The sequence below is a fragment of the Bactrocera tryoni genome, chromosome 5 (assembly GCF_016617805.1).
Source record: "Bactrocera tryoni isolate S06 chromosome 5, CSIRO_BtryS06_freeze2, whole genome shotgun sequence".
NCBI lineage: Eukaryota > Metazoa > Arthropoda > Insecta > Diptera > Tephritidae > Bactrocera > Bactrocera tryoni.
In genome coordinates this window covers 5,012,863-5,040,769 of record NC_052503.1, presented here as the reverse complement: position 1 = coordinate 5,040,769, position 27,907 = coordinate 5,012,863, and the positions used below count along the sequence as shown (strand labels likewise).

At 34.9% G+C, this 27,907-nt stretch overlaps 3 protein-coding genes across 9 annotated transcripts in view; all 3 read right to left on the bottom strand.

The window, feature by feature from the left end:
* Positions 1–550: 550 nt before the first annotated feature.
* Positions 551–12,845, bottom strand: LOC120778294. The gene is made up of 5 exons (XM_040110080.1): positions 12,810–12,845; positions 1,758–1,939; positions 1,534–1,691; positions 1,284–1,461; positions 551–943 (listed from the first exon to the last, which is right to left on the bottom strand). Exons 1-5 carry the CDS (start codon positions 12,843–12,845, stop codon positions 760–762), a joined length of 738 nt encoding a protein of 245 aa, XP_039966014.1. The 3' UTR covers positions 551–759.
* Positions 12,846–19,076: 6,231 nt separating this feature from the next.
* LOC120777717 (nucleolar protein dao-5) lies at positions 19,077–22,645 on the bottom strand. 2 transcript variants are annotated; one of them, XM_040109207.1, is made up of 5 exons: positions 22,459–22,645; positions 22,010–22,393; positions 20,869–21,951; positions 20,482–20,649; positions 19,077–19,465 (listed from the first exon to the last, which is right to left on the bottom strand). In XM_040109207.1, the coding sequence occupies exons 1-5, from the start codon at positions 22,555–22,557 to the stop codon at positions 19,313–19,315; spliced, it is 1,887 nt and encodes a 628-aa protein (XP_039965141.1). In that variant the 5' UTR covers positions 22,558–22,645; the 3' UTR covers positions 19,077–19,312. The 2 variants fall into 2 exon arrangements, with proteins under 2 accessions (XP_039965141.1, XP_039965140.1); XM_040109206.1 differs by lacking the exons at positions 19,077–19,465; positions 20,482–20,649 and adding an exon at positions 19,514–20,059.
* An 851-nt stretch (positions 22,646–23,496) lies between these two features.
* LOC120776370 (arginine kinase) overlaps positions 23,497–27,907 on the bottom strand; it is a 28,128-nt gene continuing 23,717 nt past the window's right edge. For 5 of the 6 annotated variants that reach the window (XM_040106949.1, XM_040106952.1, XM_040106950.1 and 2 more), the window contains one exon: positions 23,497–24,877. In XM_040106949.1, coding sequence (XP_039962883.1) covers positions 23,794–24,877 — 1,084 coding nt within the window. In that variant the 3' untranslated portion in view covers positions 23,497–23,793. Of the gene's footprint in view, positions 24,878–26,043; positions 26,916–27,907 lie in introns of those variants that run through there. The other variant, XM_040106951.1, reaches the window with a different exon arrangement.

Here is a 27,907-nt window from a genome sequence, read left to right as displayed (position 1 = left end):
TTTTAAGCAATCAATAAATAGGCAATCTTAAACCTAAGCTTTTGTTCGTATATTTAATTATTTCTGATATACTGTTACAGAGAGTCATACATACATTTGACTTATAACGAAACCCCTAATAACAAATCTATGCGATCAAAATATCGTATTTAATTTAGCTTGTATGTACTTTTATTATATGTCTGTATGTTTTTTTATCCTGTTTACATTGTTTTGAACCAAAACACCTTTGCAAACAGACAGATATGTGTATATATGGAAATACAATACTTTAAAAAGAATATTTTGAAAGAAAACCTTGTATATCGAAAAATAATTGTATTGCTTTCGTTATTAGAATGGCGACACTCATATATTTTCTTTAACCACTTACATAATTTTAGATTTTTAAAGTTATGATAGATATTCAAGTAATTTGCTCTTCAATTAAATTATTTGTAAACAACATACAACTAACCTAGAGAAATATATTTACGCATATTTATCTCAATATGAATTCATAAATATGTATATTTATAATAATAAATATTTTACGACTAAATATGTTTGTATATTAATAACTGTAAATTCAACAGAGAAAACTTGTTGAATCGATCGTATTTAGAGTAAAAATGGGCATTCGTAGCAAATATAATACAGCGAAAAGTTACATCATTTATGCGTACAAATGTCCATTTTAAACAGTTTACTTTATATGTAGTTGTGTAGCAGTATATCAGATATTAACAAATTAAACTTTTATTTGGTTCTGGAAATAAACTAAGGTATCATATTTGGCTCCTGCGCTGCCCCCGTAGAATATTTGGGTTTGCATACACACCCGCTCTCAACCAATACGTAGTCCTGACCAGTCAGTGTGACTGGACCCAACGGAATTACAAGAAACAGATACGGCACATATGTCTGAGTGCATTCACCACGTACAACGTCACATTCACCCGATCTGGGGAGAATAATAAATGAATTATTAAAGTATTAAAATATATCAATTGGAGTTATGGAGAGTTGCAAAACAAATAAGCTCTGACGCGCTATTTTTCAAAACTCTTAAATACATCTATTCAGAACACAGCTTTTTTCAGCCTAAGAGCTAAACTCGCTTGAAAGATACTAGAAGTGTAAATTAGAAAAATATTAAAGTTACGGAATCATCTTAAAACTCATGATGGATCAAGAGTTAGGAAATTAATTGCTACAACTACTAAGCTTTTAAAGAAATATCGTTTCTTATTGAATTTTGCGACACGTTTTCAACACACATCTTTCTTATGAAACCGACTTACTCGCAAACTTCGAATACGACTTGTTGTAACAGATCAGGGAACTTTTGAACAATGGTAACAGGCTGTCCAGATGTCAAACTGACTCCATACATTGGCGCCGTCGTATTGTAGCGTGTTTTGCACAGGCGAGATGGTGTTTCTCTGCATTGACTGACAGGTGCATTTGACAAAGAGCGACCTATGTGATTTATAAAAATTTAACAAAGATTTATAGAAGTTGCCAGGTATCAAACTGATTGAAATAGCTCACCAAAACGGTTGTTGGTGGGAAGATCATTATTGACTTCGTCATAGGCACGTAGTAAAGCATTCGTTGTTATCGCAGGATCCAGCGTTGAGGGGAATTTACTTTGACGCCCACGCCTGGAGTTACCGTTCCAATTCGAGAAGGTTCGTGCCACAGCCGCACTGATGAGAAAAAGGAAATTATTAATAATTACTTTTTTTTAAGCCTAACCGCTTTTCTTATTTTACCTTGGATAGGGCGAGTTGTTCGGCCCCAGACAATTGGGAGAATCAATTAACGCATCGCCGGACAAATATTTTAACCCCGCACCGCCAGTACATTTCTCGGCCTTTTCAGAATCGTAATTTGACCAAAGTGCCGCACTTGCAACCTGCATGCTTAAAGCAATTATAACAATAGCCAACTTCATCTGTAATAGAAAAAAATTTAATATCAATTATACAGTTAAGTTGAAACAGGAATGAGAAAATAATTAAAAGTATGTATGCGGAACTAAATTGAAATCTAGTTTCGTTTTTATGAGGTAGTTTTAGCTGCACATTATTAGATCAATTCTAAAATAATACCCAATATTGTGACAAAACACAAACATGTTAGCTGATAGAGATTGGGGTTAGGTTACAAAAAGTGTGAGGTTTTACCGAGTAATTACGTACATAAAGACGCCATTATTTTGGAAATTTTTAAAATATTTTTCAAATATTTATTGATCACAAAAACCTTTTCTGCGAAAGATTTATGGTCTTTTGCGAGTAGTTCAGCGAATTAAAAGACAGCGGCTGGACTGACCAGGTCATGTCGTACGTATGGACGAAAACGCTCCAGCTCTGAAAGTATTCGATGCCGTACCCACCGGGGGAAGCAGTGGAAGAGGATGACCTCCACTCTGTTGGAAGGAGGAGGTGGAGAAGGACCTGGCTTCGCTTGGAATATCCAACTGGCGCCACGTAGCGAAAAGAAGAAACGACTGGCGCGCTGTTGTTAACTCGGCTATAATCGCGTAAGCGGTGTCTACGCGAGTAAAGAAAAGAAGATGCTATAAAAATACACCTGTGAAGAATATTATAACTTCGGATTAAGGAGTTTTCCTGGTTTTTATTTATTTCAATAAATTAATTTTCTGTCTGCCTGCTGCAACCTGAATAAAGTTATTACTTACGCTCACCAGCGAAACATCTTAGTATTTTAGCAGTGAAATATTTGCTTAAAAAATCATAAAATCAATTATGCCTCGCCATTTTTTAACTCTATATCGAAAATCACACATACTATATAAAGTGTTTAATTGTGCTTATATGCAGAACTAAATGCCTTTTAAATTATAAAAATTGTTATGAGTTTTTTGACTTCTGTAACTCTTAAGTGGCATAAACCGAGCTCCGAGTCAAGAATTCACTTTCGTTTGCCTACAACGCTTTGTTCTTCTTTAGATACTGTTAACACTTTGCTATAAAACTGTATGCATATGTATGTATATTAAGTGTAAATATGTGTATAAATTTATTTATTGTAGCTCGTTTTATTAACATTCAATTTTGTTTTATTTTTCGTTAGTTCGTTCATTGTCTAAGAAATAGTTGGTGTGAAAGTTAAAACGCGAAATTGTATCCATACATACAAACACAATACATAGACATATGTACACAGGTAGCTACATACATATAAATGAAGAGAGTGGACTTGTTTCGCGATTTTTTGATTATATATGGCGATCAATTTGAGACTTCTTTAAACTTTATAGGTCAAGCCAAGTTAGTGAGTGTATAAGCTCATTCACTTTCACTACAAACTTCCTCTTTTAGAAGTTGTTAATTACGATTTTATGCGAAGAGCAAAATATGTGTCCATGTACACATGTGTGTGTGTATGGTATATTCATATATTTAAGTTTGTAATTCGCGGGACGTGCTGCTGATGCGCCCACTGATTACAGTCTCCTTTTGGATAAAAATCAAGGGAAATAAAATATTCTGTTATGATTGAAATAAATTTCTTTTTCGCCATATGTATCGAAAATTCTGCATAAGTAGTCGATCTATGCATAGAGTGTAAAAGTAAAGAGGAGCAAATTAATTACTTTTATGAACCGAGAACTCAATCAGCGCCGGTGAATATTTGCTGCATGCCGCCCCACTAACCTCCATAAGCTTAGAGTGTTTATAGAATGCAAATGATACGATAATATTGGCTGGTATAATATACCCACGTATACATATGTACATACATAGAAACTCTGTGAACTGACAAGTGATCGGCATGCAGTAAGGCTTGAGCATGCGAATACAACGAAAGACTCAAGTGACAAACTTTCTTTTCTTCTCAAAAACGTACGCAGTGGCGGCGAATGTCCATTCATTACTTTTGATTTTATATTTTAAATTTTTTCCTACTATTCCAATTTCTCTCAACTGTACATGTTTGGTAAAATAATGAAGGGAAAATCATATAATTGCTAAATTTGCTTGAATTTTTATTTGCACTTTATTTGTAGTTGTTTGTAGTTTGAGTTTCATTTGCCCCGAGAAACGAAAGCGAAATTCTATTATTCAATTCTTTATATGGCCGAGCCGTCGCCTTAATGAAGAAGACGATCAAGTTTGCTTTTACATTCGCCCATCAAACTACCGCCTCTACATACATACAAACATATATGTATACATGCAAATGTACGCGCGGCATGCAGAGTCGTTAGTCTGCCGTGTCTATATGATTTAGTGGCTATAGTACTAGCTACCGCACATACACGCACATGCTTCGTAAATACCCGTTGGTATGTACATTTGTATGACTTAATGGCCTACCGTGTGAATCACTCTCGCCAACACCCGGCACTTTCATCTCACTGCCCACGGTACGACTCATAACGGCACGTTATTTTTCGATGATTCTCTTCTTCTTCGCTTTTTTACTGTAAATGTACAAGTTTTTCAACTCGATTAAAATGTAAACACTATTTAATGCAATAGTCTTTTACATGTAATTACTTATGCATATAAATATATGCTTACTTGAACATTGCAGGTGAGTACATACTTATGCAGAGCCGCTTAGGTAAATAGCCTGCAATGAAGGACAATGACATTTGTTGTCATTGAATTAATAGCTTGTCAAGCAAATTTTTTATTCTTTGCTTTGTTTTTGGTTTTTTTAATATCTAAGATGACCAACCAATGTTACCGTATGTTTTATTGCTCGAGTCTACCAAATGAGACTTTCTACTTTAGTCAATCGTCATCGTCATAATTATCAGTTACGAAGTCAAAATCTTTTTTCTTCGGCTATTACATGGTTTAAAGGCATTAAAGTTATACAATGAAATGCCGTTAATGCCACACACTAACGGCAATGTTAAAAAGAAAAGCTATGTTTTGAGATTTAATAAAAGAAAATAAAAGAAAGAGCAGTAATAAAAACTCTGTTTTACCAAATTCATGTTTATTGAACAACTTTCGAAAACTATTAATGCTCAAAAGGGTTTCGTTTTTCATGACAATGCGTGTTTTTGGCGAAAAGCTGCTCTTCATTATAGGTACTGAACCCATGGTAATTTTATTTTTGAATACTGAGGTATATTAATTGGAGCTGACTTGTAAGTTTCAGGACTTTTCAGGCCTTTATGTATGTTATAATAACATTATATAAGTTGTTGAAAAGTTTAAAATAAAATTAAACGAAGGAAGGGCTTGACAGGATTTCAATTACACATATACTCGTAGCATGGCAAAAGTTGTGATTAAAAGCGAAACTACTTATTAAAAATTTATCTTGATGGTCTGAATCATAAAGAGATTGTTCGCATAACTTTAAGCCTTTAGGCATCCTGAATAAAGTCAAAAGGCATTTGGTTGTCAATAAAATTGCCAAAATGACTGTTACTGCAAAACAGCGACGAATAATAAACCGTTGATAAAAAAAAACACTTCCAGCATAATTTTCAAATAAGCCCTAAACCTGAATTACTCCAAAAAACCTTATGAAATTTCCTTACTTTTCTTAGTTACAATAAAATATCTGAAAGGTGGCTGCGTTAACCTCAACTCTGATAAACTTTTCGAGTAGATAATCGACGCTGTTTTACTTACATGAAATTATAATTTCCCTTTCCAACGCAACTGAATAAATATCGACATCTAAATAATAATACGAACAGAATAATCAAAACAGGCACTTTCGTTTTTACACACTGACCTGGTATCATATAACACAATTGGTTAAACCGCAATCAAATTAATTCATTTCTTGGCTTCTTACATATCACCATTATACATACATACAAATTGCTTCGGTCATTTATTTACCATTTAATAATTTCGTATTGCATATAAATACTGATCCATAAATGGGTGTAACTTTTTCATTGGCTTTCGTTTGATCAGTTTTCTTAAGCAGCGAATGAAAGACTTATGCTTTGATCCATGGAAGGTCTTTCCGTCAACACGATGGCACATTGTACAAACATACCCCCATACTTACATACCATACATATATCCGCACGAGCAAAAATCAACACGCGCGCGCGTCTGTTAACAATCACTCTGTTCTATTCGGGCTATCTATTGTTGCCATGAAAAGTGCGAAGACATTGTCGTACTTCTAAGCTTTTTGCTGGTCACACACATCTAACATTCCATAGAAAGAAAACACAACAGAACTAAACTAACTAACACTACAGAGCATAAGAACAAACAAAACAAATAGAGAGAACAAAGAACGGCTTAAGCTATTTCTGTAAAACCCGAGAGCTGTGGCATGTTTGGTTCGGGATCGCTATCGAGTCTAATGATCAGCTGACTTTTACAGGCTATAAGAAGTCTCAGTTAGCAACTAAGTATAATTATTTACAAATATTTTCAAATAATAATTATTTTCAAATAATATTAAGACTCTCAATAAAGTCCTTTGGAATATATCATATTTGCTTCAGAATATTCAAACCAATATATATGAAAAAGAGCATAATTCAATGCAAAAATTTTGCAGAATCTTTTATTATAAGAATTGGTTAATTGATTATTTGTTTTCATTAAATTGAATGGTATTGGCAATTACTTTTTTGACATTCTGTTGATATTTTTTCCCCATTTCTGTTACTTTTTCATCATTTGGTTCCTTTTGGGAGTTTTGGGAATTTATTACATAAGTATTTCCTGATTATTAGCTGCTCCTAACAATAGAGAAAAAAGCTGTTGTTGGTATTCCGATTGTTTTATTCGCGACAGTTGATTGACAACTGAGTACCAAAAAAGTATATTTTTCGATTCTCCAGGTTCAAAGCAGATAGAGGTGCAATTTTTCTGCCTCTCTGAAAGCTTTCGGGATTGACGACACCAAGTGGTGACCGCATGCAGTATGTTTAGAATTATACGCATACGCACCAAAGATACTGGCACAATGTGGTATATAGAAAATGACAAACACCGTTAGATTGAGGTCGATGACCCATATATGGTCAAGTGGAAGTAAAAATTGTATTGGCGATCAAAATTAAATACTCACGGCTACTGTTCGGTCAGAAATAAATACCAAATAACGATAACAAGTATATTTGTATGTATTATACATATATGCAGTTCAGTGTATGTGTGTATATATACCTGTATTCAGAGGAGTTCTTAAAGCTTATGTTGAACAACGGAAGAGCATAGTGATCTCTATTCTACATCCGCGCACTTAAGTGTTTGTGTGTGTGCGTGGGTAATAATGAATGTGTTTGCTTGCAATTAAATCCATTAACAGCTATTAGTATCGAAGCCTCTTGGTGATCGCTTGTCGCTTGTTACGAACTCTACTAAATAAATGTGGCTTTGCAGCTGTATATGTACCATATGTTTGTTTTAGCATTTCCGCAACACATTTCAGTAAGGAAATGTAATTTGGATTGAAAGTAGACTACTGATAATGACGTTTTTTCTTGGTTTTGCTGCTTTTCCGTTTGACATGTTAATATAAAATAAACAAAAAATCGTTGATAAGGTGTACTAGCTTTTTTATGTAAGTTTTATGAGACAAAAAATAAGGTAAACTTGGTTTTCAGACTTTAAAAGTTATCAATACAAATTTAACACTATGCCTGTCTGTAAACCTTAAAGCTTCCTTCGTTAGCTTCGGAGTTCATTTGAACTATACGAATTATTTCAACCACAATCAATCGAATTTCTTGATACACGAGTGCAATTCCTAAGCTCTGGTTAGTTCCAATTCAAGCTTTGAAGAATATTTTAATCGATTATATATCTAACTTTTTAGATAATCATTTCAGAAGGACTATATACAGCTCCATTAAAAATATTATAAGTGATTGATTAGGATATTAAGTTTCCGTTGAGCTATAGTTTAAATCATTTTTCCCCAAATCAGCAGTTGAACACATAATATTTTACAATGGATAAAGCTTTGCTACTTCATTTAGTATAATAATAATTTAATTCCATTTTGGGGCCGAAATGGATATTTCAAGTTACTGTAAACAACACAAGGCGCTCGTATGTCAAAACGTTCCGAGTGTATATACTACCAAAAATGTTAAACTTTACGTTAAGGTTGTGAGTTGCCCGATTGCAGCAATAGGGTTTCTAAATTCCGAAATATATAAGGCAACATACGTAATTTAATATACCCTCAACAGACTATATTAAGTATGCCATGAAATTTTTAACACTTTGATGGAAACATTGGAGACCTTATAAAGTATATATGTATGTATTAGGCATCTCTGTCTGTCCGTCCGTCCGCGTACTAGTCTTTTAGTTTTTGAGTTACCGATCTGCAGTTTTGCACACGTCCCATTCTACACAAGAAGTTACCGTGTTTTCTTCTCTTTTAGTACTCTTCGCTACCTCGCTCCAGCTGCACCAGTTCAAGTTCGTTTCTTAAGTCTTTTGAATATCTCGCCAGCTAACTTTTCCACCGACTGATAAAAGCTTATCACAACAATAATAAACTATTGCAAACAAATGTGGACAAGTTAATGAATAGGATGTGAAGAACAGCCAACATTTACTCGATAAGCAATCTTATTAATATTCAAATATTACATGCAATAATTATTGAAAATAACGCTACCTCCGCTGGCTGCCAAAAGTTTAGCGCACTTCCATCTATAATACTTTTGAGCAGTTTTAATACCGTTTTGAGTTGTCCCATCTTCTGTAATGGCTTCCGGCTAAATAAACAACCCACAAACTTCTTTACAGTCCACCAGACACTTCAACATGTCTGCACTCACATACATTTTCTAGTTATTTAGCACTTTTACGCTTGAAATCCATCACAGTACCGGTTTGTGTCGCCTAACGTTTAAAGTGATGGCATCGAAGATGACTGCATAACGCTTAAGTAATTTGTAAAACCAGTCAACAGAAATATAAAATTTGCTACTGAAACTTTAGAGAAGAAGAACAGACATATAAAATGTACGACCTCATAAATGGTGTAATTTTTCAATACCCGTTGGTGGTCAACTCTCTATTATGGAGAAAGAAGCGAATGCTGATAGGAGCCTCGTGACATTGCTGCTTTAAGAAATAATATCAACGAGAGGGTTGCAAAATAACGTTAGAAGAGTATATAGTCAACAGGTATGGAGAAATAAAGCATAATTCTCTACGCTCTAGCAACTAAATAAGAGATGATAAAAACTCAATAATGTTGTGTGAAATGAGGGAATATTGTTATTCTCTACCAAATTCACAGAAATGTTCCTGTTAAAAAATACCCCGCACAGTAACTAATAAAATTTTTAAATTTCCCATTTTATGGTTGATTTGAATGAGTGCCTTATACCATTGACTATGGTTATTAACGGTTACACTCAATATTATAGCAATATGCACAGTGCTTTGAAGACAAAATGTTCAAATATTTGGATGCTTCCATTTACCGTTGACTCCTATGGTCGTGGGAATTCTCCAACCAGTAACCAGTTACTTTTACAAACGCCTTAAGCAGGAATTTCACTTGTGCATAATAGTTATTTCCCCAAAGCCGCATATATACACACACACACACACACACACTTACCTGCGAGTATTCTCAAAGTGTAAGCATACACAGGTATTATGTACATTGAGCAGTTAAGATTGATGTTGAATGCTGTTCGTTATGTGTATGATGTGATGACGGAGGAGGCTAATGTTCATTTTCCATCACATTTCCACAACAACAACAAGAATAACCCGCCAACTTGTGCGTTCGTATCAAAACGAAAGTCTCGAAGCGGTACTCGACATTGGCACTACGCCAGTAATTACTGCCATTTGACACCAAATTTTCTGAAATCTCTGCAACCGCTTCAGCACCAAAAAATGTTTGACCCAAAATACGTGTTTTTTCACCAAAAAAAAACACTCGAAAGACGCTGTTAATGGGTTGGGCTTCACGCCACTACGCTTGAATATTTTAATATTTTTTATAATATCGTATGTACTTACAGTAAATGTATGTGTATGTAAATATGTTAATTCGACTGCGGGCTTCCATTGCTCTTTCTCCATGAATATGCTTAACCTAGTTTCTTACTCTCCTCGCAATCACATTTATTCGAAATGAATCATTCGAAAAATTATCTCGCTCATCATACGGTTGTACGCAAAAATATGTATGTGTGATAATGTTCTCATTATCAGCATTAAGATCATTTCAATAAAGCAGTATATTTTGATTGAATTCAATTGGAAACAGCAACGCATGAAATTTCACTTGCAAAGTTATTATTTTATTATATGTATTTACTGTTTTAAATTAATTTGAAATATTATCGCATTGGCTCTGTGAAAAGTCTTTCGAAAATTGCGTTAGTGAAGAGGCTTAGACTCGATATTCTCCCTTATTGACAATCTTCTATAATAAACTTATGGTGTATATATAGCTCAGATTGCCCTACAATATTTGTTTTTAAAAAACTTTGCCAACTCATCCTTCAGCGAGTAGCATTCTGCTGATATACTCCTCGATTTTTACCATTAAAACCATATTGTCGAAGCGGAAAGTATATTTTGTTTGGTTTAAATTGGTTTAATTGCAACAGCGTATAAATACGAAGCAAACATTTCCCTACCTAAATATGATCGATACGCTGATTTCGTTGGTTTGGTTGACTTTAAAGCCTCCCTTCAAATACTATATATGATTATATATGCATACATACATATGTATATCTTCCAAACGACTCAATATTATTTCTATGAAATGTGTTACCTTTCATCAATTGTGGCAACTTTATGTAGTTATATATATGTGTATAAATTAATACGTATAAACTACAAAAGGATTTGAAGAAAATGATATTGAAGCGAAAAAAAAATATAAAAAAGATTCCATACAAAAACTTGATTTCTATCGTTCAGTTTGCAACTATATGCATCTTGGGAATAAAAATTCTTAGATCGATATCTCAAAGCAGGAGTAGCTCGTACATATACCGACAGACCGGCAGACGGATGAAGCTAAATCGACTATGATCGTCACGCTGTTCATTATTACTATATACTTGTATATATATTTTATTAGGTCTTAGACGTATCCCTCGGGGAGTTACGATCTTAATATACCCTCATCAGCGTATAACAAACAAATATTCTGGCTGATGCTCTCTTTTGGCACAATCGGAATCCAAGCAATTTTATACACACGTATACTATATATAAATCATACAGTGGCCGACTTATTCGGCATAAGGTTTGTCAGAAAAACGAAAATCATTACATTTAGTACATATATGGGAGTTGGGGTAGTTTCGACGCGATTTTATCTATTAACTCTTTTGGTGCCACATACTAAAAAAATGGTCCCTGGGTTTCATTAAGATACCTCACATACCATCACCAAAGATATGGAGTAAAGTCAGCCGGATGTTCGATAATCCTAATATTAGCGGCCAAGGTCAAGTTTTTACCCAATTTTATCTATTTTAGTCATACAGACACAGTTATAAGTAAAACACGTTCTGTAATTATCATTAATATAGCTCAAATATTGGCCGATATAGCATAAAGTCACCCAGAAGTTCAAAAACTTTATATTAAATGTATGGTGGCTCAGGTAAGTATTGACCCGATTCAACCCATTAACGCCAAAAGTGCCTATTGTTAGGAAAGGTCTCTCTCTAACTGGAGTCAACATATCCATATATTCCATTATATTACTTACTTCTTGATTTTGTGTACAGGAATCAAAAGGGATTTAAAATTGTGCCATATGGGAAGTAGGCGTGGTTGTAGTCCGATTTCGCCCATTTTTACACTGTGGCAAAGGAATATGAGAAGAATCGATTGGTCGGGACGCGAGATATGTGATTTCACCAAAAAGTGGGCGAAGCCTCGCCAATCGTCCAATTTAGGACAGTACCGTTATATAAGGAATGAGCTGGGCTAGCTTCTGATTTCATCCATTTTCACACTGTCGGTTGAAGTTCTTATATTATTTGTGCTAGACATTAAACTTATTAAAGGCGAGACCAATCCCACTTTTTCAAATTTTTTTGGACGCAGGTTCCCCTTGCTACTACGATCGTCTAGACATCCTGATAGTTTATAAATATATATATAACACCATATCTATCTCGATTAGTTTTAGGCGAACGTACAACCGTTAGATGAACAAAACTATTATACTCTGTAGCAACACTTTGCCAGAGTATAAAAAGAGCTCTTTCATGATTAAATTTCTTAATTAATATTTTTATGCGCAAACCGCAAACTGCTCACAGAATTGTTAGGAAACTAAGTGGCCAGACAACTGAAAAAAAACAGAAACCACCTTCACCTGCTTTTAAAGAAAGCGTTGGAAACTTAAATACATGAGTCTTGCCAGCATCAATATGAATATAGTACATATATACATACATGTGTGTAAATAAAGTGACTTCTGAACAGTACTTTAGAGTATATTTCTGCGATTTTCTTTATTCATATCGACAATGTTGATCCTTTGAAAAACTTTTTGTTAAGCTGACTTTTTTAACATACAAAATCCCGCATAGTTGCCTAAATATGTATTAATCTACACTTATATATTTTACATTCTTATGTAGAGATGCATAATACATAAATAAAACAGTAAGCAGACAAAATTGTAGAAGACGATACTGGTTTGCCAGCGAAGAAGAAACCGAAGTCGGGAACAGCAGTAACAGAATTCAAGACGTTCATGGCCATAATAGCCATGCACCAATACAACACCAACATGCTGCTGCAATGAGCAATAAGCGGTGAGCAGAGAATCAACAACATCCATTTTCTACACGATTTTCTCCCTGTTCGTTTTTTAATGGGGTCACTTACATTGGTTATGCTTCTCCAAAAGCACCGGTATGCCATTTTGGGTAATGCGCGTATTTGTTGTACAGCAGATAGCTATTTCCAAGAAGACAGAACACAACGTTACAACCGAAGGGGCAGCTCTCCACGAATGCTTTTCTCAAATTGCCTTTATATTATAAATGTAAACAATTCAAAAAATGTGCACATTTACATAAAAAGAAATCTCAATTCACTTTTCACTTATCGATCACTTAAATCATATGTACGTGTGCATGTGTGTGACTTTTTTGAATTCTTAATTATATGTTTATTTTCTCTTTTGAGCCAAGGTTTGAGTTAATGGTAAAAATATTAAGCGGAATTCCGTTTGAAACGCGTAAGGAACGACGGCAGCGATCAGCGAATGGCAATTACGAACGTTTGCTTTACAATACACGAACCGAACTAGTCGAGCGCTCACCTTAGACTGACGGTTAAAATATCTTTTACGATTTCTTAAGCGTTCGCCTGTGATTTGGAGCCAGTTCTTGTCCAACAGCTGCTTGGCGTTGCTAGCGAGCAGTCCCCCAGCTTAATGATTTGGTCGCTTGCTTGACTTAGCAGGTTTTTGTGCTTGCGCTCTTTCTCTGCCACAGGAACTGTGTTTTCTTCTTTTACCACACACACCACTGCATCTCACGCTATACGAATTTCTTCGCGGTTATATCCACACACACACATGCAGGCATACATCTATACATGTACAGGCGTATAAATAAGTATGTGTGTGATGAAGCTGAAAATTTCTCGCGCTTCATTTTCCCATTCCGTTTGCCTTGATAGCGCGACCATGCCTTTAAATTAATTTTTGTTATTTTTCAACTAAACATATCAAAAAGCCAGACTTACATACGTAATCGCTGAATAATAGTAATAATAATAATAATAATAATAATGGAACATTTTATTTAAGTAGCTTAATAATGAGACAATGAGTGATGCTATGATATTAAAGTACCTGAGTAGAGGTAAAAATTGCAAGTACTCCTTACAAATGAATATGACATTTTCGTAGAAATATGTGAATTTTAAACCCTTCTTTTTAAGCTGACAATCTCAAGTCAACATCTTATGTATGACAGAAAAAACTACAAACAGTTTATTGCAAACAATGTTGTGTATAAAGTACGCAATTAATTTTTTAATTAGAAATGAATTCCTTTTAGAAAGCTCTGAGAAACACTGATTCTATGACAAACAGATTTACATAATAAACTCTTATTGGAGCACAATGAGCGCAACGATAGCTAAAGCGGGACTTGGAAAGGGCAGACAACTATTCCACCCCCCTTTCGATCAATAAACGACCTACTAGCCAAGTGTTAATTGTTGCTCCAAAGTTAAATACTCTGTTACTTATATGTATATAATACGAGGGCTGCTATATATATTCTGGCCTAGGGCAACACTAAGTGTTGCCAGGTGCAATCTGACATTTCCATTGGAAAGTTTGACATTTTTTAGCATAACATCACTCAGAACGTTTTGTCATTTAATCGTGAATTGTTTTATTTACAGGGAATTAAAAAATTCATCTCGGCCAAAAATGGAATTAACTCGTGAACATTTTCGTGCGATCATTTTTCACAACTTTCGACGTAGATTATCACGACAAGAGTGCATCGATGAACCAAAATCTTTGTATGGCTATGAAGCACCATCCTATAGCACTGTGAAAAACTGGTACAACGAATTCAATCGTGGCCGACGCTCGCTCAAAGACGAATTCCGTGAAGGTCGTCCAAAAACAGCCGTTGTGCCAGAAAACATCGATGCCGTACGTGCACTGATAATGCAAGACCGTCATGTAACATACCTTCAGATAGAGACATGCCGATGCATTTCTCCCACCAGCATACATTCGATATTGCATGAACGCCTGGCCGTAAAAAAGGTTTGTTCTCGTTGGATCCCGCACAATTTGACAATCGCTCAAAAAAAGGCTCGTGTGGATTAGTGTAAAGAAATGCTGAAAAAATACGATCGCGGTGCTTCAAAAGACGTTTGTAAGATCGTCACACAGGTGACGAATAATGAATCTATGCGTATGATCCCGAAACAAAACAGCAATCGACAAAAAAAAAAAACATTTTCGTTGATAAATATTATTAGGCCAGAAATATATATAGCCTATAACCTACGTACAATAGTCATTATTTTTTTCCCAAGCTAGAAGAAGTAGATTTAAAACTAGCTCAGTATGCTTTAATCAGTAGCGTAACTACAACTTCGAGCGCCCGGGGCCAAGGATGTTCTGCTGCCCCCCTTTATCTACCTACCTACAAGTTTCATGAGGTGGTTCGAACAAAAGTGAATTTTTACAAAATATCTTCGATTTTAAGTATATAAAATTTAGGAACTAGAAGCCACCCAAATTCTGAAGTTCCAAAATTCTCACAATACGGTTTTTGAGGAAATCGATAGTAAATTTACAAGACATCTTATTAAAAGCCATAGAAAAACCCCATTTTCGCCCTATATCTTGTACACTTTTGACACAATTTGCAGGAATTTTTGCCTATTTTGCCTACTATTTTTAAGAAAGATATAAGCCAAAAGATATAACAATGTTTTGACTCAAATGAGGATATAAAAGCTGAATCGAGAAGGCTCTGATGGCCCTCACGACGGAGCATTTTTCCTAGTGCTATGATGACGAGATAATTCGTTGGCATAAGTATATTGAAGAAGATGAAATGGACAAAATTCACCTTTCAATTTGATCACAGTAGTATACTAGTGGATCCGGCCACGCGTTGCTGCGGTATACAATTTATACTATTATTCACATAATAAACTATTTAATACAGTGAAAATTTTATTTTCGAATAAAGGCGAACACGTTTTGGTCGGTATAAGAATCCAAGGGATTGTACTTGAGGTTCAATTTTGAATATGGTCATACAAATTAATTTCATTGGAAAATATAACAAATTTAAGGCTGCTTTCTCAATGATTGGTTACCAGCTTTTCTGTCCAGTTAATACAGATCTCCGCTTAATAGAGCTTCCATTTAATAGATATATAATTCAATTTATTACACCTTCTCTTAGCCCAAAATGGTAACTGTTTTCAAATAGTTTCTTTTCCCGAAATTGATTTTTTACCACACAAATCACAGTTTTTAACATCATCATCATCATCAGCAGTAGAAACAATGCCAAGAAATCACACAATTATTTTCTTTTTCATTGGGTTGTGATTTTGTTGATATACAAGTGATAGTTCGAAATATTAATAATATTCCTTTTCCCCTACACCCGTTAACCTTTTTCCTAGGTATTACCTGCTTTAGCCAAGGTCTTTTACTCAAGCAGCGGCTGCTTCGATGAAAAATAGTTTCAAGATTAGTGATCTTTTAATTCTAGAGCATTTTAAGAAACCATATCCAACATAAACTCCACCACCATCACACATTAAATTGATTTAAATTATTGAAACTAATTTAACCGTTTAGAAGGAGACTTTAAAGAATGGAGGGAGCACAAATAATAGCAGATTATACTCAATCGAAAAATCCTTAATGGTAACGTCTTCTCTCGTAGCGTTATTGTTATCTTCATTAGTATTTACGCCTTCACCATTAGTTTAATTCTCAGGTGCTGTTAGGTGTTTACAATTAATTTTTCGTAATTGAAAAAAAGTTTCTAACTTCTTCTAAATCCAAATTGTCTGCTGGGTAATCCAACGTACTGGCGGGCATGCGTTTTTATTCAAAAAATTTCACCTTGTACGCGACATTTTTAACAATTTCTTATTTAGCAAAGACATTATAAAGCAGAGCATTGAAACGGAAAGCGTTGCTTATTTGACAATTGGGAATTGGACAGGTGTAAGTTAAAATCAACGAAGACGAGTTCCTATATAATAGCCAAAGCATGACTTTTTTATGCTAACTACATTATTACTAATTGAATTAATTGTGAAAACGGAAAAAATAACTATTATATGTTATAATGCGGCTGCACACGGTGGGCAAAGAGCGTGTGAAAGAGGTGTAAGCATAATGCAAGGCGAAATGATTTGTTGACGTTAGGGAGAAAAATAACTCATATCGATTTCGATTTAGACGTAATTTTGTTCAATTTTACTCGTTTTGGTAGTGGATGCTGGGAATGGAAAGTGAAGATGATTAACAATGGTGTGGGCTGTTACATAACTGTATACAAATTAACTGACAGAAAACGCTGGAACTGATCATTATAATTGACGCATGCACACGCTGCTAAGTATACGCTATGCGACCGCAGTAAGTGTACGATATATTGTTAAACATTTGTGGCTATAATTCAATATATCAAAAGAATGTACTTAAATATGTGTATGCTTATTCCAATATATGTATGTATATGTGTATATGTAAACAATTAGTAAATTTGTATTTTTAGTTCGAAGTTGTTTTTTGAGTATTATTACTGTGATACAGTCGAAACCATAGCAGACAAGGTAAATATTTGCTATAGCTTCATACATATGTACACATGTATATTCAGTAATAAAATACTGGAATGTTTTACAAGCGTAGTTAAATTTTGTATTTTTTTTTTATTTTTATTACCAACTATCTATTCTAATCTATTAACTTCAATCGAACAGTGTCATTTCGAGACTACATTCTTAAATCTCCAAAATACGAAGTCTCAACTCTTATACCTGAGACAATTTTACACTTAAGTCATTAAATGTTGCACCTAAATTCATGGAAAACTAATTTGCCAAACTTTGAACAATAGAACAGTAGTATTTTTTTTTTTAAATTAGCTTTAGCACATATTTTAAATATAAGCCTATGTTGAATTGAAATAGTATCTAGTTAACATATGAACGCTAATATTGGATACTCTATATCCGTACAACATACATATGTACACAAGTAAGTCACGCTCTATTTAAAAAAGTATGTACATAAGTGTAAAGATTATTAATTAACAAAACTATTAAATGATAATTCAATTATTTAAATATTTTCCGCAAATATTACAAATGTGTGAAGAAAAATGTATGTATGTATGTCTATCGTTACAAATACATAAATTGATATATTGTACATATGTGTGCCGTGTGCGCATGCGAGACACATAAAAACGTTTGTAATTATTTGTGCTACAATTGTCAACCAGCTGTATGAATGATGAGAAAGTTGCTGTTGTTCCAACGTAATTATACTCCACACTTTTTATAGCTTTATTTGCAAGCAAATTGAATAAAATACTTATTAGTACAGCAAATTAACGCAAACGATATGATATTTATGTGCTACATACAAGTCTATATCTATTCACGTCAACTGTTATTTCAACACGTTTTACAACTTTTCTTTTGTTATGCTGCACATATTTTGTTGATAGCATTACGAGCGCTTAGTTTCCCTCGCTAAAAGTTAACAGCTAAAATCACTGTTACAAATTTGGCTTAGACCGGTGAGTATGCACGCGCGTACATATATACATGCACTTATAAATACAATTGTATATTATACTACATGCCAGCTCGTACTTTGATGGATGCGACAGCAATTGGCGTCATTAAGCAGTGTCCGATTGTCATCAAGAAATCCGCTACACTGAAATTATAACGATTTTCAAATGCTGAAGCACAACAACGCTTGCATTCAGTACGTACACATTTAGAAAAGTAATCAAAATGAATCAAAATTTTAAAACATCTACAATACACAAAACAAACCATTTGCACAAACAACAACAAATGACATTTTGAAGCAATAAATACAAAACGCATGCGCAGCCAAGTCGTTCAGCGAAAGTAACTGAACAAGTTCCAACGGTTTTATCTTTGGCAAATGACCAAAACTGACCGTACAAATTACCATTTTTTTATATTACACTGCCACATAAGTACACAAGTATTTCTTATAGGGTAGTCAACCATACATATAAGGGTGAACTAATGATTTTTTTATTGGCATACATTTTAGTCTACATCCGATTGTTCCTAGTCAAGTGCTGGCAATATTTCCTTTCGCTATATAAAACCGCAACTGCTAAAAACACATTTACTGTGGTTTCAGTAAATGTGCAACACGTTTAAACGGTTCACTCGATTAAATTATGCGTATCCATTACTCCATAACAACAAAACGTATATCTTGTTGATTTTGCTAAATAAATATGTACGATTAATTACCTTCCCAGTACACTTATACATTCATATTTATATAGAATGCATTTGGAATCTTTAAAAAGCATTCTTTATAAATAAAAATTATAAAACTCCAATTGTTATTTAATATTAGTTTTATAAATACCATTCATTCACATAGGTGAAAAAGGATGTTTATGACTTTATTTCTTTGTTTCAAGAATATTTAGTTCTCACATCGGAAACACACATACATATTGTAAAATTATATACAATGCAGATGTATTCAGATTACTTAAACTACACTATAACTAAATTTCTTAATCTTTTACATTAATTAGCATTGATACTAATGCAAGTTATATATAGAGCGAATTTTAAAATTGTTATTCAAATTTAATTGAGTTAACACCCATGTCAATTTGACCCCCACGATAACTTCCACGCTTCTTCTTGGTTTTTTCATGTTTAAATGACTTTCCACGTGTATATTTCAAATCTTTGTTCGCTCGTTCACCCCACGAACCAGATGCATTTCTCTGTAAAGCAATAAAATTAAGGTTTTCGTAATCATCACAACACACAAATAACACAAGCGTATTTAAAATAGTCGGTGAAATGTTAACGAAATTGTTATGTTGTGTGTTTCGAAAATATTTTGCACTCGTTATCATAGTCTAATCATCAAAGGTGATTTTTTTGTTAGACCCTGATGAATCGAATGATTTATTAAAGGGTTTATTCGCTCCACCGAAGTTTCCGCGCCCAAAACCACGGCCACGTCCACCAAAGCCACCGCGACCGCGATCACCGCCACCAAATCCACCACGACCACGATCGCCACCACCAAATCCACCACGACCACGGTCACCACCTCCGAATCCACCCCGACCACGATCACCACCTCCGAATCCACCCCGACCGCGATCACCAGCTCCGAATCCACCTCGACCACCACGTCCACGACCACCGCCACGTCCGTCACCGCCGTTTTCAAAGCCACCAAATGATTTCCTATCTCCAAACTTTTGGAAGCCGCCATTTCCGTCACCGCCAGCACCACCACCTCTTCCTCCTCTGCCGCCTCCGCGACCGCCAAAGCCTCTTCTATTATTAAAGTCTCCACCTTCACTCTAATATGATCACATAATTGTTTTGTGAATCGGTTGCCAATAGTTAGGATAACAGCACATGAAAAAGGAAACACAAATTATTTTATTTTTGAACAATTTCAAATCAAAATTACTTATTGTAAAACAGATGTTCGAAATAATAATCGGCTTTGTCGCTAACCCCTTGTGAAAAATGTCTTCATAATGTTTTACATTTTATGAAAAATTCATAGAGTTTGCGATAAGACCGTTTGAAAAGTGTAGATATTTAGGAAAAGCATTAAGAGCATTATGCCTAAGGCATAAATCCGTTACAAATAAGTAAGTGCCTCAAACATAAATTTAATAATTTGTGAATTCCATTTTCAGCTGCGATATTGACATATTGTAACAATTTCGTCGTACATTTCACCCACTTAATAAACACCATTTGAGGCACTTACCTTGGCTTCGAATGACATATCTTTTACCCGTGCATCTATTTCTACCTCCTCTTCACGCACTCTTCTAAAGGGTGTATTTTTCCTCACTTCACCATTCGATTTTCTTTGATCATTAAACTTTGCTTTACCATTAAAATTTGGTGTAGAGGCAAAACCTTTTTGTTGTGGCTTTAGAAATTTTGAATGATATGTATTAAAAAGCAGCTACAAGTTTTTTAATATATTTTAAATAGCTTCGCTTAAATTGAACACTTTATATTCTATTTGTAGGAAAAACAATTTTCTGCCGAGGTTTGGAATTTAATGACATAAATTTTCCTTCCTTAATAATTTTTGTTGTTAACTTTACCTAACTTATGTTCAATTAATTTATATTTTTTTACGTACCTTGCCTTCGCCGCTTTTAACGAAATTATTATATTTATTGTTAGACTGATTTTTTCCAGCAGCAGAATCATCAAATTTTCGCTTTTCTCCAACTTTTGGTTTGGGCTTCTCTTCTTCGTCATTGTCCTCGTCGTCGTCGTCATCATCAGAGCTGCTTTCCTCTTTCTTTTGTGCCTTTGCTGGTGCTAAAACTTTTGGCTTAGGCTTCGCTTTCTCGTTTTCGCTGTCATCAGAATCACTGTCGTCACTGGATGATTCAGCTTTCTTGCTTACAGCCACAGCCTTAACAGCCCCTACAGCTTGTTTTTTTGCTGGTGGTTCATCATCAGAGGATGAATCGTCAGAGCTAGAATCTTTCTTTTTAGTTGGTGCAGCAGCTTTTGCAGGTGCTGCTTTCTTCGCTGGAGGCTCTTCATCATCGGATGAACTGTCTTCGGAACTACTTGAATCTTTTTTAGTTTTGTTCGGGACAACATTCTTTTTTACAGCCGGTAAAACAGCGGGAGTTTCTTCATCACTAGAGCTGTCTTCTGAACTGGATTCTTTCTTTGCTGCTACCTTCTTGGCATCTGGTTTGGAATCTTCGTCGGAGCTGTCCTCACTAGATGAGTCAGCTTTCTTTGTAACCGCAGCTTTAACTACGGTCTTCTTTGCAGCGGCAACTTTAGGTTTTTCGTCTTCACTGTCCGAATCTGAGTCAGAAGAACTGGCTGCTTTAACACCTGCCTTGGCTTTAGCGGGGGCAACCCTGGGGGATTTATCATCTTCTTCACTTTCTTCGGAGGAACCACTGTCAGAGTCATCTTTTTTCTGTGCGGCAACAGCTTTGGCAGGTACCGGCTTCTGTGCGAGTTTAGCCTTTTCTTCTTCACTATCACTGTCATCCGAACTGTCTTCAGTGTCACCTTTCTTTGCAACATTTTTAACTACAGGTGTTTTTGATGGTTTAGTTTCTTCTTCACTATCAGATTCCTCACTGCTTGACTCTTGCTTTTGTTTCTGTTGCACTTTATTTGCGGCAACAGGTTTGACAGGTGCTTTGGCTTGAGGTTCGTCATCAGAACTATCTTCACTAGAAGAACTCTGTAAAGTAAAACCATTAAAATCACATACTAATTCCAAATTGTAATTTTTTTTTTACCTCTTTCGTCTGTTGTGTCACCGGTTTGCTCACATTATTTTTTACTGCGGGTTTCTCGTCGTTGTCAGAACTGTCTTCACTTGAAGATTCATCCTTCTTTGCTTTAGATTCTGGTTTTTTAACTACTGGAGCAGCCTCTTCTTCGGAACTACTATCATCGGAGCTAGATTCTTTCGCTTTACCTTTCGATGCAACAGCCTTACCATTGGTTAAAGCAACGTTAGGTTTTTTAGTCTGTGGTGCTGCTGTTTCTTCTTCTGAAGAACTGTCCTCATCACTTGAGTCGCCTGCAATCGATTTGATCACGGGCACCTTCTTCTTGTTACTTTGTTGATAGCTTTCAATAATTTGCTCCAACTTTGGAAAACCTTTACCGACGGTACCCTGAAAATAATTCAGCTTTACTTAAAAACCGTCCTACAATAAAAAGTACTGTACCAAATACATACCGCATTTGTTTTCTGTTGAAACACTTTAGCTAAATTCTTATCTCTTTTCTTTAAATACTCTAGCACGAGTGCGGATATTAATTGCTCATTTGTAGCCATTATTTTTTAATCACTTATATTTCAATTAATTATAGAAAAGCTATATGAAAATAAACGTGGAACTACAACCAACACGTGCTAGCACAGTCGAAATAGCAAAGGGGCAGAATATCAGAATACCAGAAGAACGTTTATCGAAATATCGGAAAGAAAAATTATAATCGCAGAGATGCATTTAAGAAAAATGTGGTTCATAGCGGTGCCACATTATAAAAACGAAACACATGACAAAGGACGTAGTATACCACAATTTTCGTTCTCTGCAAAAGAGATATTAAGAAAAGAGATTTAAATAAAACTATGAACAAAAAATGTTTCATGTATTGAAAATATGTTTATATGCAGGTTGATTTGGAAAAGTCCAGAACTGGGGAAAAAAATTATTTTGTCAGATTTTATAGAAATGGATAGCACAGTTGCTAATTTTTATATCATTTTATGTATTCATTAATAACATTTCGCTATATACTTTCAATTTTCAAATCAATATATAATATTCATCTACCAACCAAGTTTGATATTATATCCTAGATTTTCTGCGATTTATAAAATGAAGCGCTCAAATTAAAGTGACGCCTGTAACAACTACAAAAAAAACACGAAGTGGTGTTCATGCGGGACGTTAAGGTGTGTGATATGTTTTAGAATGGCTTTAACAAATCATTCATGAATGTTCCACATTGAAATTCGTTTTTCCTCTAATGCGCAACTGATCGTCTAACCCCAAATAACTTGTACAATTTTTCAGTTCATCCAACATTTCCCTTAAACGTAGACATATGAAAGTAAAAATTACTGTTTTTGACAAAGCATAATTCATCTAATATAGTACATAGATAGATTTCTTTTATATACAAAGTCATTCCATATTTTGGTTTTGTTTTAAGTTTTATTTTAAATGTTTTTTTTTATAAACTTAAGACTTAAAATTATAAATTATTTGTGTTTTATTTTCAGTTTCACAAAAAGTCCAAACATTTGACGTCTTCTTTTTTAAGGATAAGTGTTTTCATTGTTAGGTTTTATTGGTGGTAGCAGTGTTGTAGATGGTGTTGTTGTTCTTCTTCAGGAAGGCATTTCATATGAACGCAGCAAAGACAGCTTCCCAATAGGATCTATTGAAAATGCCGGGACCTGTCACTGTTGCACCCTCTTTCACTTAGTACATACTAAACTTCACAACACCTGCTTTGTTTGACTACAAATAAACGTTCGCTACACTTAAATTGTAGCAATTTACATGCTCTTTTCGATCTTGATGAGTTCAGTGATGCCATCGTACATTTCCTTAACGGCCTGGTATTCGGTCAGACCCATACGGCGTTTGTTGGAAATATCATAGATACCACCCTCAGCTTCAGTGTGTTCACCACGAGTACCGCGTACCTGCAAGTTATATTTGCCAGCAACTTCCTCCAATTTAGCAAGGTTGGCAGCCAATTTTGGCAATTTAATGTGCACAGACGCACGGATGGTGGTACCCAAGTTGGTGGGGCAGAAAGTCAAGAAGCCCAAACGGTCATCATGGCTGAATGGAATACGCTTCTCAATTTCATTTACTGCGTTTGTTAGACGACGGAAAACTTCACCCAAATCACCGCCCATTTGCATGGAAATGATACGCAAATGATCTTCCTCATTGCACCACACCAGGAAAGTCTTGTTGTCGTTGTGGTAGATACCACGTCCAGATGGCCAGTAACGGCAAGCATTGGCGGCTTGCAAGAAACGATCACCTTCCTTGAACAAGAAGTGATCATCAATCAATTGCTGTTGAACTGATTTCTCCATGCCGGTCAAGGGGTAGAATTTGCCCTTCAATTCGCCTTCCAAACCAGACAAAGTAGATGAAACCTTCTCTTCCATTTCCTTGTACTGGGCTTCGGTGAGACATGGGTTGAATGGATAGCCTTCAAGGGAGCGACCGCAACGCACACGGGTGGAAATAACGAATTCATTGTTGGGATCCAAATTTCCAAAAGTGCTTACATCACCAAAGTCCTTTGGTGGATGTTTATCGGTCTTCTTGAAACCACCATGGTAATCCTCAATGATTGGGTCGAACAAGTCAGAAAAGACGGTGTATGCCTCAGCATCGGGAGCGTAAATACCAACACCAGAATCGTGATTGGCCAAGCCGGATTGAATAACATCCAATAAAGATGAGCCGAATGTTGGGGTCTTCTTGTTCTTCAAGCTGTCGAACACTTCCTTAGTCAAGTATTTCTTCAGCAATGACTTGGAGTCAGAGGCAGCCAACTTGGCGTAGCCCTCTTCCAATTTAGCAAGAACTGCAGCGTCAACCATGATGTTTAATTTTCTGCAATTAGATAGAACGTTGAAAAGAAATTAATATTTTTGAAAGAAATTGCATTAATTTAAGTAAAAATATGTCAATTACTTGCACCAGTCTGTATAGCAGGCATGAGAAACTTGCTCAACACGCAATCCGCGGAGTATTAAGGGTCGAAGATTGATGAGCAAGCGCATTTTCTCAGCTTTTATATGAAATTTTGTTAACGATATAATCAAAAATAAATATTTTAAATGAATCAATCATTTATTGAAAAAAAGGAAAAAAAAAATGTCAAAATATTAATATTAACATTTCTAATAAATTGCTTTAGATATTTTAACTAATATAGTGGTTCCGTTTACTAAAATCCACTAAACTAAACAGAAAGTGCTCGAGCGCACTATGCATATGTGTAGAATGTGGAGTACTCACAAAAATGAAAAAAAAAAACATTACACGAGACCGGCTTTTGTCCTGCCTCAAACCGACTTAATGTCATGAGTAGTTGTCACGCATGCGATCCAAATTAAGGGCGGTTAAGAGGAAAATGCGATGTGTATCTATTTTCTCTACTATTTTATTTTAAGTTACCCCAATTCGGTATATTATACAAACATTCAAAATACATATGTATGTACATACAGTATATGACAGTTCCGGAATTCACATTGTCTCCACCCAAAAAAAACTGTAAAAATTTTGAGACCTGAAATGTGTGACTCATTTTACTGTGGCATCCAACAGATGTAATAATTTAATAGATCCTTTTTAGCGGGCGTTGTTTCCGCGACGACACCGCGGTAGCAAGCGTATGTATACACATATGTACTGATGTATGTATATGCGTAGATATCCTCGTGGATTCCATGTACATACTTATATCAATTACATTTTGAGGAACATTTTATTTTTTTTTAATTAAGCTTAAAACACGATTTTTGATCAAAACTCAACTATTGACCATTTGCAACTTAAATTAAAACAAGAAAAACCATAAAGACACAATTCAAATATGTAGATAATATTAAACTTATAAACAAATGGCTGCAAAAAAGCGAAACGAATATATTTCAAATATAAATTACATATAAATAATATATTACATATATACATATATTATTGTCAATTTTTGTTGCTTTTGTTCCATTTGCTAAAATCATGCATATTTGCAAATATTAAGCAATACACACCCTTCGTTGTTGACCGCGCCGCCATTCGCAGTAGTGGCCGAAGGGTCTGCAGTTGTGTTAGTTGCACCGTCCTCTACATTTTCGGCGGTGCCCGCCTTGTCTGCGGCAGCCGCATCCCCGTCGACCACTGTGTCCTTTTTATCTTTTGAAGCACAACCACCCATATCGCAGACTGTCTTTTTGTTTGATTTGTTAATACTTTGTACAGCAGTGGGATTTTTCGTCTATTTGTTTTTCTATATCTTCTCTACTTCGACTCTACGCGTATAGATAATCCTTAATTTTTGACGTGCAGAATTCAATAAATATCCTACAATACTGGGTACTTGTTTTTCCTCCCTCCTACTCTACTTTTGAAGGGCCTTTATCTTAATGTTAAATCACACAGTTTTCGTTTGTTTCAATATGATTCACTTTGGTCCAAAATGCAAAATGTTGGTATATCAGCGTTATTTTGAGGTTAGTAATTTGCTCAAAAACTTACAAAGTGGGCGTTTGATTATACTTATCTACTTTATGTAGTTTTGATATACTTCGTATATGTGTATGTATGTATATTTTGTACATAAAAATTTGTTAAGAGAATTCGTTTTACTTTAACTATTGCTTAAGTTTGCATACTAACGCTTGAAACTAAATAAATGATTTCATTAGACCAAAAAAAGGTGTAACCCCTTTGAAGTAAATATGTATGTATGTATATGTGTACACAATTTTTTAATTTTCGCAATTGTCGTTGTTGATTGAAATTTCTATAGCTGATTTTCCACTTTCCACTTGTCGACTCCTTTTAGTTACTTGCTTGTGAGATGATGGTGGGTTAGTTGTGGAGTTTTAGTATATATTATATTGTGTAAAAGAAGTTATTTTATTTTAAGTGTCTTTGATTTCGTTGCTTATTGGCAAAAGGACGTCTGACTTAGATATTCATTAAAAATCGTATTAACTTTGTAAAATTTTTAAAATTCCTCGAAATTTCTTCCACAAGATTTTGATTTCACAAAGTTTGTGCGTATTTGTTGATTTTTGATGTTTGTTAATTAAATATGGTATTTTTTCACCAGTTGTTTAGCAATACGAGCAAGTTAATTTAACCGTCATATGCTCAACAGAATTTCTTTGGAGCTTGCACGTTTTCCACGCTGTACAATGTAAGTTAATCTATTTTTTATATTTCTATTTTTTCTATGGGAAACTTTTTTCAAAACGCATTTAATACATTTGATTGTAATTTGAAATGTACAAATATTTTAGACAAAACTATTTTTATTACAAAAAATTACACGTTCGCGTTCGTACTAAGCTAAACGTCGTCGCTTAATGAAAAATTCGTTTATTTGTGGCCGCCGCGCCCAAAAGTATACTTCAGTTATCCTGTGTACAGCTATGATTTTGGTAATTTGATTTGGTAGCTTTGCAAGCGTACGCGAGAAGCTGACCGCTAGCTACCTAGTGATTTGCCGACAACAAACGAACGCAATCGGAAATTTTAAAGGAACTAAATTTTAGATTCAGGAATCAGCTATGCAGAGGTGGACTTTTTAAATGGCACTTCTACCCGGTGAACGGTGGATATTTTGTGGTTAACGGCAGCAAAAGTATGTTGTTGTTGTTCAACAGGCAGACGATGCATGCATGTCAGCTATTTGACTAAAAGCTGAATGAAGAGTAACCGGAGAGATTGGAGAGCGAATTGGTACACACGTGTATATGTGTGTGTGCATTTTTCGGCGGGGGATGGAAAAGGATATTGTTGTTCACATAATGGCAATTGAATGCATAAAATTGTGATTTTATGAAATCAATGGAACAATGTAATAATATTTTTCAATTGCACGTTAAGTGTTTAGTAAATTTTTAGTAA